General features: G+C 55.2%; 1 protein-coding gene across 2 annotated transcripts; it reads right to left on the bottom strand.

Moving 5' to 3' along the window:
- Positions 1-635: 635 nt before the first annotated feature.
- Positions 636-14447, bottom strand: Trim11 (tripartite motif containing 11). 2 transcript variants are annotated; one of them, XM_006996278.4, is made up of 6 exons: positions 13902-14447; positions 10829-10924; positions 9879-10109; positions 3440-3462; positions 3263-3363; positions 636-2021 (listed from the first exon to the last, which is right to left on the bottom strand). In XM_006996278.4, the coding sequence occupies exons 1-6, from the start codon at positions 14304-14306 to the stop codon at positions 1474-1476; spliced, it is 1404 nt and encodes a 467-aa protein (XP_006996340.1). In that variant the 5' UTR covers positions 14307-14447; the 3' UTR covers positions 636-1473. The 2 variants fall into 2 exon arrangements, with proteins under 2 accessions (XP_006996340.1, XP_076398532.1); XM_076542417.1 differs by lacking the exon at positions 10829-10924.
- Positions 14448-14788: the final 341 nt, after the last annotated feature.

Genomic DNA, 14788 nt, shown 5'->3' with positions numbered 1-14788 from the left:
TTTTCTCAGAGCTAGGAGTGAGGAGCTAGGAAAGGAAGATGCAGAATGAAGGAACAGAGGACGAAGAGGAGGTCAAAGGCATAGGAGCTTACTGAAACTATGAGGACAGGAGAAGTGGGCACAGAGAGGAGCTGGATGTGAGGAAGGAGCTGAAGCTGTACAGTAGAATTTTGCCATAGAGGAATAAAGTAAACGGACAAAGAGCTTGGTGTACTTAGATTCATTTCCCCGCCGTGGATAGCACCTCAAAATTCTGAAACTCAACACACGTGTGGAATAAAGACCACACGGAACCTCCAGTTTGCCACGCCTGTGTAGGAAAGCGCTGTCCATCTTAGGTCTGGTGGTCTGTGAGCCTCGTTTCTTCAGTGACACCTCCTCAAAGCACGTCTGCCTGGCAAGTCAGGTTTAATTGTAAGTGTGTGAGAGGGCTTTATGTAGCATGTGAGTGCAGATGCCTCAGAAGCCAGATGTGTGATTCCTTGGAGTGGGAGTGTACAAGCAGTTATAAGCTGCCCAACTTGGGAGCTGGAACCAACGGCAGTTCAAACTGCCAAAGGGGTGCGTGCTTTTTAACTACTGAGCCACCTTTTCAGTCAAGGTCCCAGTTATTAACCCACAGGATAAGCAGAGGATACTGTTCCAGATGATAGTTTATTTCAATGTCTCTCTTTCAATAAATAAAAGATAAAACCCCCGGAAGTGTGCTACAGAAGCAGCCATTGCTGGCTCCTGTAGACTCGGGACTGTGCAGTTGGCTCTGCAAGGCAGGCAACCACAGGCGGTGTGCCAAAGCTAGCCAGACACCAGGGAAGCCCCTCTGAAGGCAAACCAGACACGTCTCGGAACAGAAGGGTACGTTCAAGTGCCACTTCTGAGTCCTGTTTCCGGACCCCGTATGTGCCGAATACAAATGTAGAACAACCATTTAGGATTCGGCCCCCAGACTGTTTCACCTCTGGGGACAGGCTGCTGCTCTCTAATCCTTCACTGTAGCCACGCCCACATGGTAAGGACTCTGAGCAGCCCTCCCATTTACTGGACCCAATCCTGAGATGCTGGTGGGCTTGGAGCTGACTCCCTACCTAACCTTACCGGGTTTCATTTCAGGGATAGCGTGGTGTGCTTGTTGGCACAGCAGTGTGGACAGGCCTGGATTACTTCTGGAAAGGCCTATCACATCACTGGAACCTCGAGTCAGAGGTGCTGGTGGCACATGGGACTTAGTGCTTTGGTGAGGGCTTTTGGCACTAAGTGACATCAGTGGCAGAGAGGATCCCCAACATGAGGATAGAGCCCAGTCCAGCGTACTCCCACTCACGTTATGTCTCTGAGACTGAGAACTTGGGTTTCCCACGTGTGGTCAGAAAGGCACTATGTGCTTCTCCTAATGCTCACAGGACACCATCTGGCTCCTGGGCCTCTGCATGGTCAGGACAAGGGACCATCAGAGGACCCTCTAGAGGGCCCGGGTCACTGGGGACCAAGGGTGTCCCCAGGTACACCTATCAGCCTGCAGATGGTCATAGGGGTCGGGCTGCTGGACAAAGGTGAGAAGAGAGGCCGGAGTGTACCTGAGAAGGGGGTCTCAGGGAAGATAAACAGCAGCGACCCATCGGTGGCACTGTAGAACGAGAGATGACCAGCTTCATAGTCCAGGAAGATCCCCACGCGCTTGGGAGGGTCCCGTAGCGGGGAGAAGGCCCGCTCAGTGGAATTATAGAAACTCCCCAGGAACACCAGGATCCAGAACCCGTTGCCGGCTGACAGCTCCCCCTTTTCCTTCCTGTTGACATTTTCTTTGCACACGCCAAGCGCCCAGCTGGTGCGGTCCCCGACTTCTACCTCCCAGTAGTGGCGGCCAGAGGTAATGCGCTCCTGGCCTAGCACACAGGGTCCTGGGTCAAAACGCTCTGGGCTGTCAGGCAGGGCCTGCCGCTGGTCACCACGCTGCACACTCCTCCGGTCCTCAGACAAGACCAGCTCTGGGTTGGCAGTGTCTGGATCCAGGGTTATGTCCCCTGTGGAGAGATCGACCACACTCCCAAGTCAGCCCCCATCCACCCTGGCCATCAGCCAAACCCTCCCGGCAGTCCATGCTGCTGTTTGCCAGAGCCGAGCGAGGCTTTAGTAAGCAACCCCAGTGGAGAACTTTCCCTCCCTGGGAAAAAACACTTAGCCCTATCTTAACTCAGAATATTCTAGAAACCGGTCCTACATCGACTTAGGAGGACAAGAGGGCATTCTGACTGCGATTTTTGAGAAAGGGTCTCATGTAGCCCAGGATGGGCTTGCTTGCCACATAGCCGAGGGTACCTTGAAGTGTGGGTCCTTTTGCCCCCACCATGTCTTGACTGCTTTCTACAATTGTTTTTTCCTTCAATTTCCAATGGAAGACTGGGTTTGGACCACAGAGGCACCCTGGGCCTCCCAGGGAAACAGAGACCTGCTCAGGACCTCCCAGATCAGAGTCCCAGGTGATTTCTGGTCTACCTACCTCTGGCCTGGCATGCCTCCTGCCTCCTGTGCCTTTGGCTAGAACCAAGGCAGCAGTCCCCCAAGGCTTAGCTACAGAGTCCATCCCTAGCTCCTGAGGATTTGCCAATCCTACGAGTTCCCTTAGATCACGCCTGAAAGCTGCCAAGTCGGCTCAGGTGGGACCTGCTGATGACGTCAGGGTGGGACAGAAGGGTGAGAATTTCGGCCTCGTTCACTGGCTCCGGGGAGTGGAGAGGAGCTGGGGTCAAGTTTGCTCACAGTGACCTGGCACACAGTGCCCACAGAACAGAACCTCCCCAAAACTTCTCAAAGGTGGGGTCCAAGGGGACTCTGAGCTGGGGAACTCATCAACGTGCCAGGAGGGTGGTGTACAGTAAGGGCAGGGAGGCTCAGTGCCCTTCCTCCATCCCTGCTCACACATCTTTTCCTTGACTGCAGGTTTTATAACAGTTAATACTAAGCAAAGTGCCTCCTGGATTTTGTGAGCCTCCCTAGTAAATTATCTAATACTAGGTAGGAGCTGTGAGGGCTCTGGAGGAAGAGCAGGGAGGCAGAAGCCCGGGCATCCTCTGGGTCCTGCAAGTGGCACTGAGGGAGGGCAGTCTTATGGGGCTGGGCCTGCTGGACAGCTGCTTGATTTGGAAAATATCCACGCACGGCAACATGTCCAAGGCAGAGGGAAGTTTCTAGAACTGCTGCTCAAAGCTACTGAATCCAAGTCCCGGGGCTCCTGACAGCTCTGCCCCCAGGGCTGAACACGCACCTCGGAACTTCCGCAGGGTCTCCACCAGCCCTGGGACCCGGCACACGGTCCTCAGCTCCATGGGCACCACCTCTGGAGGCTGCAGCTTCACATCCTGCACCCTACAAGGGACAGCTCAGCTTCATGCTTGGGGCCAGCGACTGGGCCCCACCCATTCCCTGCCCAGCTGCCTCATACCTGCACAGGGTGTCCTTAATGTCCTGTAGGAGGGAGAAAGTGTACACTCAGTGCCAAGGCTTGTTACCTCGTCCTGGGTCTCCCCAGATCACTCCAGCCCCATGTGGCAAAGATACACACAAGTGGGGTCAGGTCACAGTCCAGATATAGGGGTGCTCCAGGGGTCTAGAGCCCTGTGGAGATATCTCCTGAAGGGTAAACCAGGTGCAGATCAAGTCCTGCCTTTTCTTCTCACTTACAGCAAATGACAGACCACTGTCTACTCTCCACAGAATCCCAGCGGACTCCCTGCTACTCTTAGGATAGGACCAGTGTGTGTGTTTGCCCCGTGAATGGGGTGTGCTGTGTAAGGGCCCAGCCCTGTGCCCGCACTGTGTCCTCTGCCCCTTCCCCTAATACCGCCTCCAAGGTCCACGGGTGCCCCATCTTGGCCCCATGCCTGTTCATCCCTCTGTGTCTATTTATCCAACTGTAACAGTATTTCATAGTCAGGGGTCAAGCTGTGTCCCTCCCTCCCCCCAAACCTTGGGATGTAACTGTAGTTCAAGATACAGACAGTCTGTCAAAAATTACTATCAGATACATGCCTATCGTTACTGATCAGAGAGGCCCCAAATGCCCCCAGAACACAGGCTTACCACTGCTCTTGGCTGCCCACCATAATTAGAAGGTAAGCCTCTATTGCTGAAGACACAACACACTTTGGTCGCAGGTTGTAGAGAAATCAAGTTGAATGGATCTGGAAATTACCCCCCTGATGGCTAGCTTTCACAGGACCAAAGTCATCAACGGACTCACTCAGAGGTAGATCCTGGTGCAATGCCAACCTATGAGGCAAGATGTGCCCACCGCTACAACAGTGGCATGGAGGTTACGGGGTAACCAACTGAGGAAGGAATTCATGTCTAGTAAGGCTGGGGAGACCCCAGGCCCTAGAGGGAAACCTACTACTGTGGATTTGCTAAACAGACATTTGTCAAACTGCCTTCTAAACATTTACGTTTATATCCATAGGTAAGTGCTGCTCTCAGCCTTGGCTAGGTTTCTCTTTGCCGTAGGCGGCAGTCAGGGCAGAGCCTCTAAACCAGCCAAAGTGCCGAGGACAAGGGGCTGCTGAGTGCTCAGCCCTAAACGAGCCATTTCTATCTGCGTGCACATCCCCACGAGGCTCCGGGGACATCACAGGAGAGCGGGGAGGGAGTGATGTAAGAGCTGGAGGATGGAGAGGGGAGCTGTGCCATGCCGTCTTCCGGACCTGACATGACCACCGGCCTTAGGAACTCACAGCAGCTGTGGTTACCTGCACAGGATCAAGCCAGCCGGTGAGTCCCGCACGACGGGGGAGGGGCTCATCAGGCTGCCGCTGGGTGGTCCGGCACCAGCACCAGCACCAGCACATACAGACAACACAAATGGACTCGGATCATTTAAACAAAAGAGGGGGAGAGAAAGAGAAGGCATGAGGTGGGAAAAGCACGTGTTGGGGGTGTCAGAGGAAACGTGGGGGGTAGTGGGAGTGGACACGCTCACGATCTGGGGCATAGGTGTATGAAACTTGGAGAATCAGTAACATTTCTTAAAAAAAAATATCAGAGCCAGGCGGTGATGGCGCATGCCTTTAATCCCAGCACTTGGAGGTAGAGGCAGGCGGATCTTTGTGAGTTCGAGGCCAGCCTGGTCTACAGAGTGAGATCCAGGACAGCCAGGGCTACAAAAATCACTATTAAAGTTCTTCTTGTAAAGTACTCCTCACATTCATTTTCCCGTGGATGCAAAGACGTTGTGGGGTGGGCCACTTATTCCCTGCTTGGCAGCTGCTGGACTTTCCCTTGCAGCCCCAACTACGCTGATGTCACCGCAGCACCCCACACAGTCTCCCGACTGCTATGCAAAGATGGCCACAGACCCCCATTGCTCCTGAAGGTGCGGCCTCAGCAAGAACAGCCTTGTAACAGATTTCTGACTCCAGGGACTCTAGGTGGCACCCTGTGTTCCCCTGGTGGCCTAGTGGGCGGTGGTGACTGGTGCCCGGAGGCCAGGCTGCGATGGATACAAAACGTCGTCTCTGGCTATAAAACAGGCTGCGGTTCACACGGTATGCGGGTTCAGAGGCACCCTCCTGCCCACTTCCCCGGTGGTCCACCAGGCCCCACGAGAGGCTCCTTCCTAGTGCTCTCTTCGCTAACTGTAGCGGCCCAGGCTGAGCTGGGAACACTAAAGAAGCAACAGAGTCAGTCGGTAGACGCTGCCCAGTCAGCCGGCTGAGTGTGAAGCGGCAGCCGAGGGGTCAGAGCAGGAAGAAGGTGGTTATAGAGGCAGAGGGACAGAGCCACGGCAGTCAGCCTCGGCCCCAAAACAAAGGGACCTAAGATACCGGAAACTTCAGGCCCTGGCTGCCAGCGAGAGTTTCAGGGAGATGGCTAATCTTTACAGTCAAGGGTCTGAGTGAGACCTTGGGCCAAGAGCTCAACACTGGCTGGCGTTGAGGGTCAAGGAATCCTGATTCCCAGGCCTGTCTGGATGGTGGGCGAGTCTCTACTCCCTAGGCCCACGGGAACGGTAACACTTGCAGGTCCAAGGCTCCTGATGTCCTAGACCTGCACACAAGGACACCAGAGTGTGTCACGCGCTGTGGCCTGCTGCTACTGCTTACTCCTGCCAAACGCCAAGGGAGATAAAAGCTCCCTGCCCATCCAGGATCTCCGTCTCGTTAGAGCAGATGCCAGTTGACGGTAACAATAGGATTAGTGGCTTGAGTGAAGGTGGGAACATGGGAGAAGATGGATGTCCTTGAACCAGGAGAGAGGCCTCCAGAGACGCCAGCCTCGGTGATTTGGCGGGGTTGACTGTCTTCCTAGGTATGTGGTGGGAATTTGGGCCCCGTGAAGATTTGTTAAGAGGTGGCGTGACCTTTGAGAGGTGCCATCTAAAAGGAAGTGTCTGCGGCTTTCCTTTGGAAGGAATTAATATAACACCGTTCACATGGACCCTGGAGAGCTCTTACGAGAGTTAACAGCATGCTGGCCCTTTCCTCTCCTCTGGCAATCTCCCTTGCTCAGGCCCTTACAGTATGACGCCACTGCCGTAACGCGACCCAGCCAAGGTGTCACCCGCCCAAGCTGCCAGCTTGCTGCTTGGACATTTGGCCCCCAGCCTCGGGCATTTCATAGCAACAAAATAAACTAACACACTGGCTCTGCTGAAACCCTTGTCCTCTACTTCCAGCCCCTAGAATCAGAAGGAAATAAAGTGCTGTGTGTCAGGCACTCAGCCGATGGTACTTTATGTGGCAGTAGAGCTGAGGGACACATGCAGCTAGCCACAAGGCTTGGCCTTTTTGCCAGACACGGTAAATGAGATACAGTCCGAGAAGGTCCCTGCAGATGGCATCACACTTGCAGGTTCTGTCTGGGGGACAACAGATCACAAAGGCCTCAGACGGAGGGCTCCAAGGCCAGAGGTGAATTCCCTGGAAGATATAGGGGAGGATGCAGGGGAAAGAGCCTGGAACCATGAGTCCGATGCGGGCAGAGCAGCTGAAATCGTCTCCGTCTCCCACCCATTTGGAAGCAGGTGTGTTGGGGGTATTGGTGGTCACGTGGCCTGAGGCAAGGATGGCACAAGGCCTTCCTTGCTGGGGCGATAGGAAAGCTTTGGCCTCCAGAGTAGGGAAGGGGCCTCCTCAGACACATCTATTCAGGGGAAAAGAAAAAAAAATGAACTCTGCTACAGAGCATGTCAGCCTAAGGGCTATCAGCGCACATGGATGGATTCCAGGTCCCCCAGCCCTCTTCTATGCACGACAGCTGCCCAGAAGGCCATAGGTGACCACACCAGGCCTTAGAGACCTTGCAGAAGGACCCTGCAGACTGGGGCTGAGAGTGGGGATCCCCTCAACCTCCTCCTCTCCCCCTAGACATGAAGAGCAGCTCACAGGAACAGAATGAGGCAAGCTGCTCCTAACCCCAAGCTGAAGGCATAACCCGCCCCAGCATACAGCAAAGGCTTTCCTGTGGAGCTTGATGGAAGAGGGGCTGGGCGGGGGGTGGGGGGTGGTGGGGGTGGTGGTGGGGGGGGAGCAGGTGGGAAGCAGGCAGCAGTGGGATAAAGTGGGGGAAGGATGGGGAGGGGCCCAGTGGGAGCTAGGCCGCCTGGTGGCGCGAAATATGAGTGGATGGCCGAGACCACCACATACAAAAACAAATCCAAATCTGGTGTTCACACAGACCCCTGCACCCCCATTTCCAAGTCACCCTGTTTTCCTAAAACCTTCCAGCATTTTGTCTTCTTAGAGCCTAGGAGGATGACTTGGCTAACAACCTGTACCCTGTCACGTTTGATTCGGCACAAGACAGGTTTGACTTTCCATGTTTCCTGTCTGTACCAGTGAGTCTCACTGGTTGCTCACATGAGTGTGAGCACCTCACAGTGGGTACACCACCAAAAAAAACCCCAATGGGGCCCTTTCACTAGCAACATATAGCAATATATATTTATCTTCAAGGAGGGGCATGAGATTTGAATGGAACACACACACACACACACACACACACACACACACACACACACACACACACTCACACACCAGGTGAAAGGCATACCAGTGCATTTAATCTGCTTTACTGACATAGACCTCTGTCTCCATTCCTCTCTGTTCTAGCCCTCCCTCTGAGAGCTCACAGAGACATTTCTATTTGGCAGGCTCTAACCATCTGACAGCTTGGTAAAGGTCAAAATCCCCAGGTGTCTTGTCCCAGTGAGCCACCTCCTACCACGTCCCCAGCCCCTGGGCCCCAGAGGGAACACATGGCCTCTGTCCTACATGGAAGGCAGACAGCCAGTTTTAGACCCCATATCTACACACCAGGTAGATGGCATTGGGGTTTGGGGTGGCACAAAGCATAGCCAAGCCCCTAAGGAAGGGCAACAATGGACCCCACAGCCTGTATCCAGCAGTCACCTCCTGAATCTCATCAATGCACACTGGACAAATGGGGAGACAGAGGCCCCGAGCCTGTTGAAGGGTCCGAGAACTGACTGCCACACTTTTCATGGTCACCTAGACTGCCCTGAGGCAGAGGACAGGGGGACCTGAGTGTTCTGGTTTGGGGGAAATGAATAGGAGCCGAGATTCAGGGAAGAACAGGACTGGAGCATACATCCTGGGGATAACTCTTGAAGAAGAAGGAAGAGGAGGAGGAGGAGGAGGAGGAGAGAGGTGCGAAGGGACCCGCTACAGTTGAAATGTCTCCATCAAGACGCACATCAACATTTAATCCCTACCATGAGGTCTTTTGAGGACTTTTCTGGAGTAATTGTCCTGAGGGTTCCAAGAGTCCCTATCAGAAGCTGTTGCTGACCCAACTCCCCAGTCTCACATTGCTATACAGAAAATGATGGTACGCCCCCCGAAAGATGACGACATCCGGGGGTGACTTAGGGTGTAGGGAGTAGAGATCACAAGCTGAAAGGGCTGGGGCAGAAATCCTACTGAGAGCTCTCAGGGGTCCAGGAACAAGAATGAGTCATCAGCGAGGGAAGAAAGCATCCCTCCCCGAAAAGCACACAGGCCGGTCCACACCCACTCTGCTGTGTCCATAGAGAACAGCAACTGTGGTCAGCCAGCCTGAGAAAATGGGACGCTGAATGCTGGGACTTCTCCCGAGGTCTGCCTCGCTGTATGCCCTCATTTTGCACCTGTATACTCAACCAACTGTGGATTGGAAGTAAAACCACATCTGGACTGAACACATGACGTTTGCCCTTCTCGTGATCCCTTAAATATAGAGCAGCAGCTGTTTAACAGATGTGCAGAATCTTCAGAACCTCAGGTCAGCCAGTAGTGACTGAAGGCAGGCAGAGGAAGTGTGAGCTGATGCACGAACACTGCGCCCTTTAGTTCAAGGAACTGGCGCACCCCCACTGGGAGCCTGGGGAGGGGAGGTCGGGCATCCATCTCCACCAAAAGACTACTTCTCTTTCTTTTATTCACACCGAGTGTGGGGAGGCAGAATACTGGTACCCCACACCCATCTTAGCTGCTGTGGTATTTACAGGAGAGATGGGCAGGCCAGGCTCTCTGCAGACTTGAGTCTGTTATGGACAAGCTCTGCCAACACTTTCTTATTCTGAATCCTTTGCCAGGTGCCCCCTCCCCGCTCCCCGCCGCGCCCCCGCCCCCCCACCCCCGAGCATAGTCTGACACATAGGTAGCAACATGGCCTGCGTGTGGTCAAGTGGTGGATGCAGAAGGCATGCGAGTGGCTGGGACCTGGGGCTGTACTTCATGCCCTGTGGCAACCCCGCAATAGGAAGATGCAGACCCTGTGTGTCCGGGGGAGGAAGCAGGGTGCTGAGCCGTGGGGTGAGGGGTGCACACCTGATGCTCCCCTGGGGAGTACCGCGGACCCCCCCAGGACGCCCCACCCGGCCCACTCACCTGCAACAACCCCAGCGCTGGCAGCTGGCAGCGGTTCTCCAGCTCTGAGATGAGGGCTCCCAGCTGCGCGCTTTGCTGGCCAAGCCTCGTGGCGCCTTCGCGCAGGCGCGGCAGCACCTCCAGCTCCTCTTCCTCCAGCTTCTGCAGCAGCTGCTGCTCCTCCTCTGCCAACAGGCGGCGCAGTCGCTCGAACTCGCCCAGCACATTCTGCCGCTGGCTCTCCACCATCTTCTGTAGGGGGCGTAAGAAAAGACAGCTGAGGGCGAGACCTGAGGCTAGACCAGGGCTGACCATTTGGGGATAGCCCACACCCCAAATCTACCACCCTAGGCTGATCAGACACAGAATATACTACCAGGAGGAGCCGCCTAGATTTCAAGAGCGATCCAATCTGTCACCCATGGCTGCCCCGATACGTAACTGACAACCCTGGGCTATTCGCAACCCAAAGCCGCCCCTTGAGCCATCAGACCTCCCATCCACCACCTGTGGCTACCCAGACTCAAGACCCATTCCTGGGACCAGCCGCACCCCAACATCTGCCACACAGGCCCCCAAGCCCATCCCCAGATGTCAGCCAGACAAATCTGCCACCGCAAAGCTTGACAGACCAAATCTACCCCTACCCCAATGCCAAATACCTCCCTAACCCCTAGATCCACTACTGGAGACCTCCCCATAACCTGGGCCTGCTCCTGACGTCCATCCAAATCCATCCTTGGGACCCCTCATGTCTCCTCCCTCTATGACCCTGAACTTAAGCATGCCAGGACCCCAGATACTTAGCGCAGAGCAGAAGGACAGACCCCAAATTTGGCATCCTCTATTACACACACACACACACACACACACACACACACATTCTGGGCTGACCACAGGGTGTTTCAGGCTAGTCTGGCATCCAGCTGCTGACTCTACGCTCCCGCCTTCACCCCAGACCCGGCACCTGCCTGCCACAAGGCACAGGTCTCCTCAGCCTGGGCTTGGAACAGCGTCGCATCCTCCATTTGTTTCCGCAGGTGCTCCAGTGACTTCTCCAGCCTCCCCTGGTGGGACGGAGACCAGGCGGTGCCATGAGAATCCCAATCGGCATCGGGCCCTACAGGCAGGGCCCAGACACAGAAGTCTGCCTTTCCCCTCCTGACCTCCTCTGCCAACCTCTTCCCCACTGGGCCAAATGAAATCTGTCCGGATGATGGCAGGATACAACGCTCCCCCACTGACAGGTACCCTTCTGATTCGGCAGCCACCCCTCTAGTGACCAAGGCTACTCCTCCCCAAATTCACCAAATGTCACAGTCAAGGTTTCTCCTTATTTTCAGTGCCAGCCCTGTGTCCCTAACCAGCCCTGCTCACCTCTGCAGAGCAGACAGTGTGTTCCCTGCTTGGTGGGCACAGCCAGGCTCCCTCACCAGGCCGCACCCACCAAGCTGGCACTGAAGACTGAGCTTTCCCCGCCTTGAAGCCACTGTGGCCTCCTCTTCCTTCCACCTGTGGTCACAAGGGGTCACAGCAAGTCAGAGGCTAAGGCTTGAGTGTCCCCAACAACTCCTCAGTCCAACACCCGACCACCTAGGTGGTGGGCTAGACTTTTGGAAGGTGATTGGGATATGCGAGTGAGGCCCTCCGGACAGGTTCTGAGAGTTCCTGCTTCTTCCAGGTGAGAACATGGCAAGAACGGGGCCACTTGTGAGCCGGGAGGCAGCCCTTTACTAGACATGCCTTGACCCTGGACAGCCGCCAGAACTGTGTGCCATAGCTGTACCATAGAATGCACCATGGGAGTTCAAACTAGATGTAGCTTTTTTTCCCAGTCCCTCATCGCTGGCTCTATTTTCCTAGGCTGGACCTGATCCAGCTTCCATTTCCACTTTCTTGCAGTTTTGCGTACCACAGAACGGCAAGCATTCCTATAAACAGGCCAGCTGGGTGGCTTGTGTTCGTCTCCAATGGCGTCTGTTTATATCAATCCAAACCTTGTCAACTCCAGGCCTGGGCACAGTGCTGGGGGAAATCCTGAAGTCAGTCAGGGAGGAGAGATGGAACCTAGCTGCCAGCTGGGCTCAGTCCTCATCAGGGCTATGGTAGAAGCCACAGGCCTATCCCAGATGCTGCCTACCCTCTCCTGAAAATTCAGGCCCGTCTTGTCACTTGGCCCCATCATCATGTACCCGAGTCTTGCGTTCCAAGCTCTGCCCGCGTCTTCCCAGTGTTTTCTCCTGGAACCCTGGGCCTCACGCATGCTAAGTAAGTGCCTTACCACTGAGATACAACTAGCCCTCTTTTTCTCCTGTAACATGGTCTTACTAAGTTATCTGCGCTGGGCTTGAACTTTGAACTCTGTAACCCAGGTAGGTCCTGAACTTTTGATTTTCCTGCCTCAGCCTCCTGAGTAGCTGGAAAGACAGCTATGAGCCACTATACCCGGCCACTTTCTCGTTTAAAAACAATTACCTTTGTTATTTTGATTATGTGTCTGTCTGCAAGCGGACTGTGCATTTCAGTGTGCATGCCTGTAGAGGCCAGACAAGTCAGCTCCCCTTAGAGCTGGGGTTACAGGCAGCCACGAGCTGTCCAGCATGAGCGCCGAGAACTTGAGCAATTTGGAACAGCAGTTAGCTACTTGAGACGCCTCTCCAGCCCCCATGTCCCCATTTTCAATGCTAAGGTCAGGGGCAGCACTTTAAACGGAGCAAACTTCTGAAACAGCACTATGTGTATACTTTGGCAAAAGCTTCAAGTTCTGGTTGCACACAGACCTATCATTGGTTAGGTCAGGATGCAGGCTTCCTACCTTGGGTGTGGTGAGAATTGCGTCAAACCCAGAGGGCCCTGGGGCAGGCCTGGGTTCTCCCCTCAACTCCCAGTTCCTGCCTCTGGGAACCCTCCTCCCATCTCTCTGGTTTTACTGGAGAACTGGAGGCTCCCCTCTGGGTACTAGTCACTCATGGCCCCAGGGCCAGAGCCAGAGAGTGAACTTGTCACCTGAGCCATGGAGGCCAGCATGGCCCAGGGGACCCCCATCCCAAGCTCCAGTGAGTGGAGGAATGGCACACTGTGTACCCGCTGGTGACAGGTAAAAGCTATCTGCTGATTTCCTGGTGTCACCTGACAAAGCCAAGCTGTGTCCCCACACCCAAACCTGCCCGGGTGCTGTGAGGTTTATGTGGAGGTGAGGGTGACTGAACAGACACGGATACACAGGCGGGCAGAAGGCGGAGCATTGATTCTGCAGGAGAGAGACACTCCCTCTGTCCTTAGCCTCCTAATTCCTAGACAGGTCCGTAACTGCTGAGACCTGGAAGTCCAGGTCTCTCTCCTTCTGGTAACTCTACACGTTTGGAGAAAAGCCCCAGGGTAACTGCTTCTCTGATTTTTCTTTTTTCCTTGTGTGAAGCCCTAGGCAGGAGAAATTTAAAGTGTTACTTTAGCTGTAATTGTTAAGTTCGGATAATGAACCTGACAAGGAAGAAGCCAAGGCTTTTCTTCTTTTGTAATAGAACAGCTTTAGTGTTGCCCCGCCAGGATTTATCATGTCACTTCTGGAGAGATGTGGGTCCCTTTCAGTACCACCAAGGTAGCAGGAAGGAAAGCCCGCTGGACCAATGAATCCGGTAAGGACCAAGCAAAACGAAAAACCACAGGGATATCTCTGTCTATAAGCTCCTCCAAACCCCTGTGCTGAAATCCAAAGCAAAGGAAACTTGGTGCCTGATTTATTCTGGTTACCGGAGTTCATGCTGGGATGGTAACACACCGGCCAAGTTATCAACTCTGACGTCGGCCAAACTGTTAAATCTCACAGTGGCCCCTTCAGTTCTCCCAGCCCAGTCAGGACTGACTACCAACACCCAGTTTTTCAAGAATGCCGGTGCACCTCATCCTGGAATAAGACAGGCTACATCCGGACCCCGTCACGGGATCAGGTCAACTGTAACTCACATTCCCTCACCCAAGGAGGGACACAGTGCCAGGACATCCCTTCGCTCCAGACACGGACCGGTTGCACTTGGCGGAACGCACCTTGAGGTCTTCGGCCGCATCCTGCAGCGGCCGTACGCGGTGAGCCCAGTGCTCCGAGCGCTCGCAGGTGGGACACAGAAGGCACAGGTCGTCGCCGCAGAAGGTGGCCAGCGGCTCGCGGTGCACCGCGCACACGCCCTGCGGGACGGGCGACGGCGGGTGCAGGCGCCGGGCCATTTCTGCCATTTTGGCGAGCGGTCGGTTGGGTCGCAGGTTCCTCTGCGCCGACAGCTCGCGGCACTCGGGGCACGCGTACGGGCCCTCGGGCTGGCCCCAGCAGCGTCGGATGCACTCGCGGCAGAAGTTGTGACCGCAGTCGGTCATCACTGGGTCGGTGAAGTAATCGAGGCAGATGGCACAGGTGGCCTCCTCCTGGAGGTTGGTGGACAAGTCTGGGGCGGCCATGGTGCGGGCGGCAGCGCCTTGGATCGGGCTCTTCGCGGCGCGCGGGGACCGGGCTACTACTCCGCGGCGGGGGCGTAGTGGGCACGGGCCGGGACCAGATGGCCAGACTCCCGGCCTCCCGTGTAGTGGGTACGCCCGGTACCAGGCTGGCAGACTTCCGCCGGAAGAGGAACAGCGGCGGAAGCAGGAAACTGGTTATTATTATGTTTTTGGAACCCGCTTTTGTCGTGGATTGGCCGCTGCTTGTCACACGGCCTGGGGGTGAGACCGAATTAGAGCGCATTCATTACAGCGCTTATTCGCGGTGACAGGTCTCCGCAGGTGGTGTCCCCCGCTCCACCAGGCCCCGCGGGCTGCAAACTGTGGCCGCAGGTCCAGAAAGGGACGACGAGGAGTATTGAGGCACAGGATGACCTTGAGTGCATGGGAACACCCAAGGGGTGGGCAATGAAGTTGGCCGTGTCCCGGTGCCCACAGCACCC

Source organism: Peromyscus maniculatus, chromosome 8 (assembly GCF_049852395.1).
Source record: "Peromyscus maniculatus bairdii isolate BWxNUB_F1_BW_parent chromosome 8, HU_Pman_BW_mat_3.1, whole genome shotgun sequence".
Classification (NCBI taxonomy): domain Eukaryota; kingdom Metazoa; phylum Chordata; class Mammalia; order Rodentia; family Cricetidae; genus Peromyscus; species Peromyscus maniculatus.
This window is presented reverse-complemented; position numbering and strand designations above follow the sequence as displayed.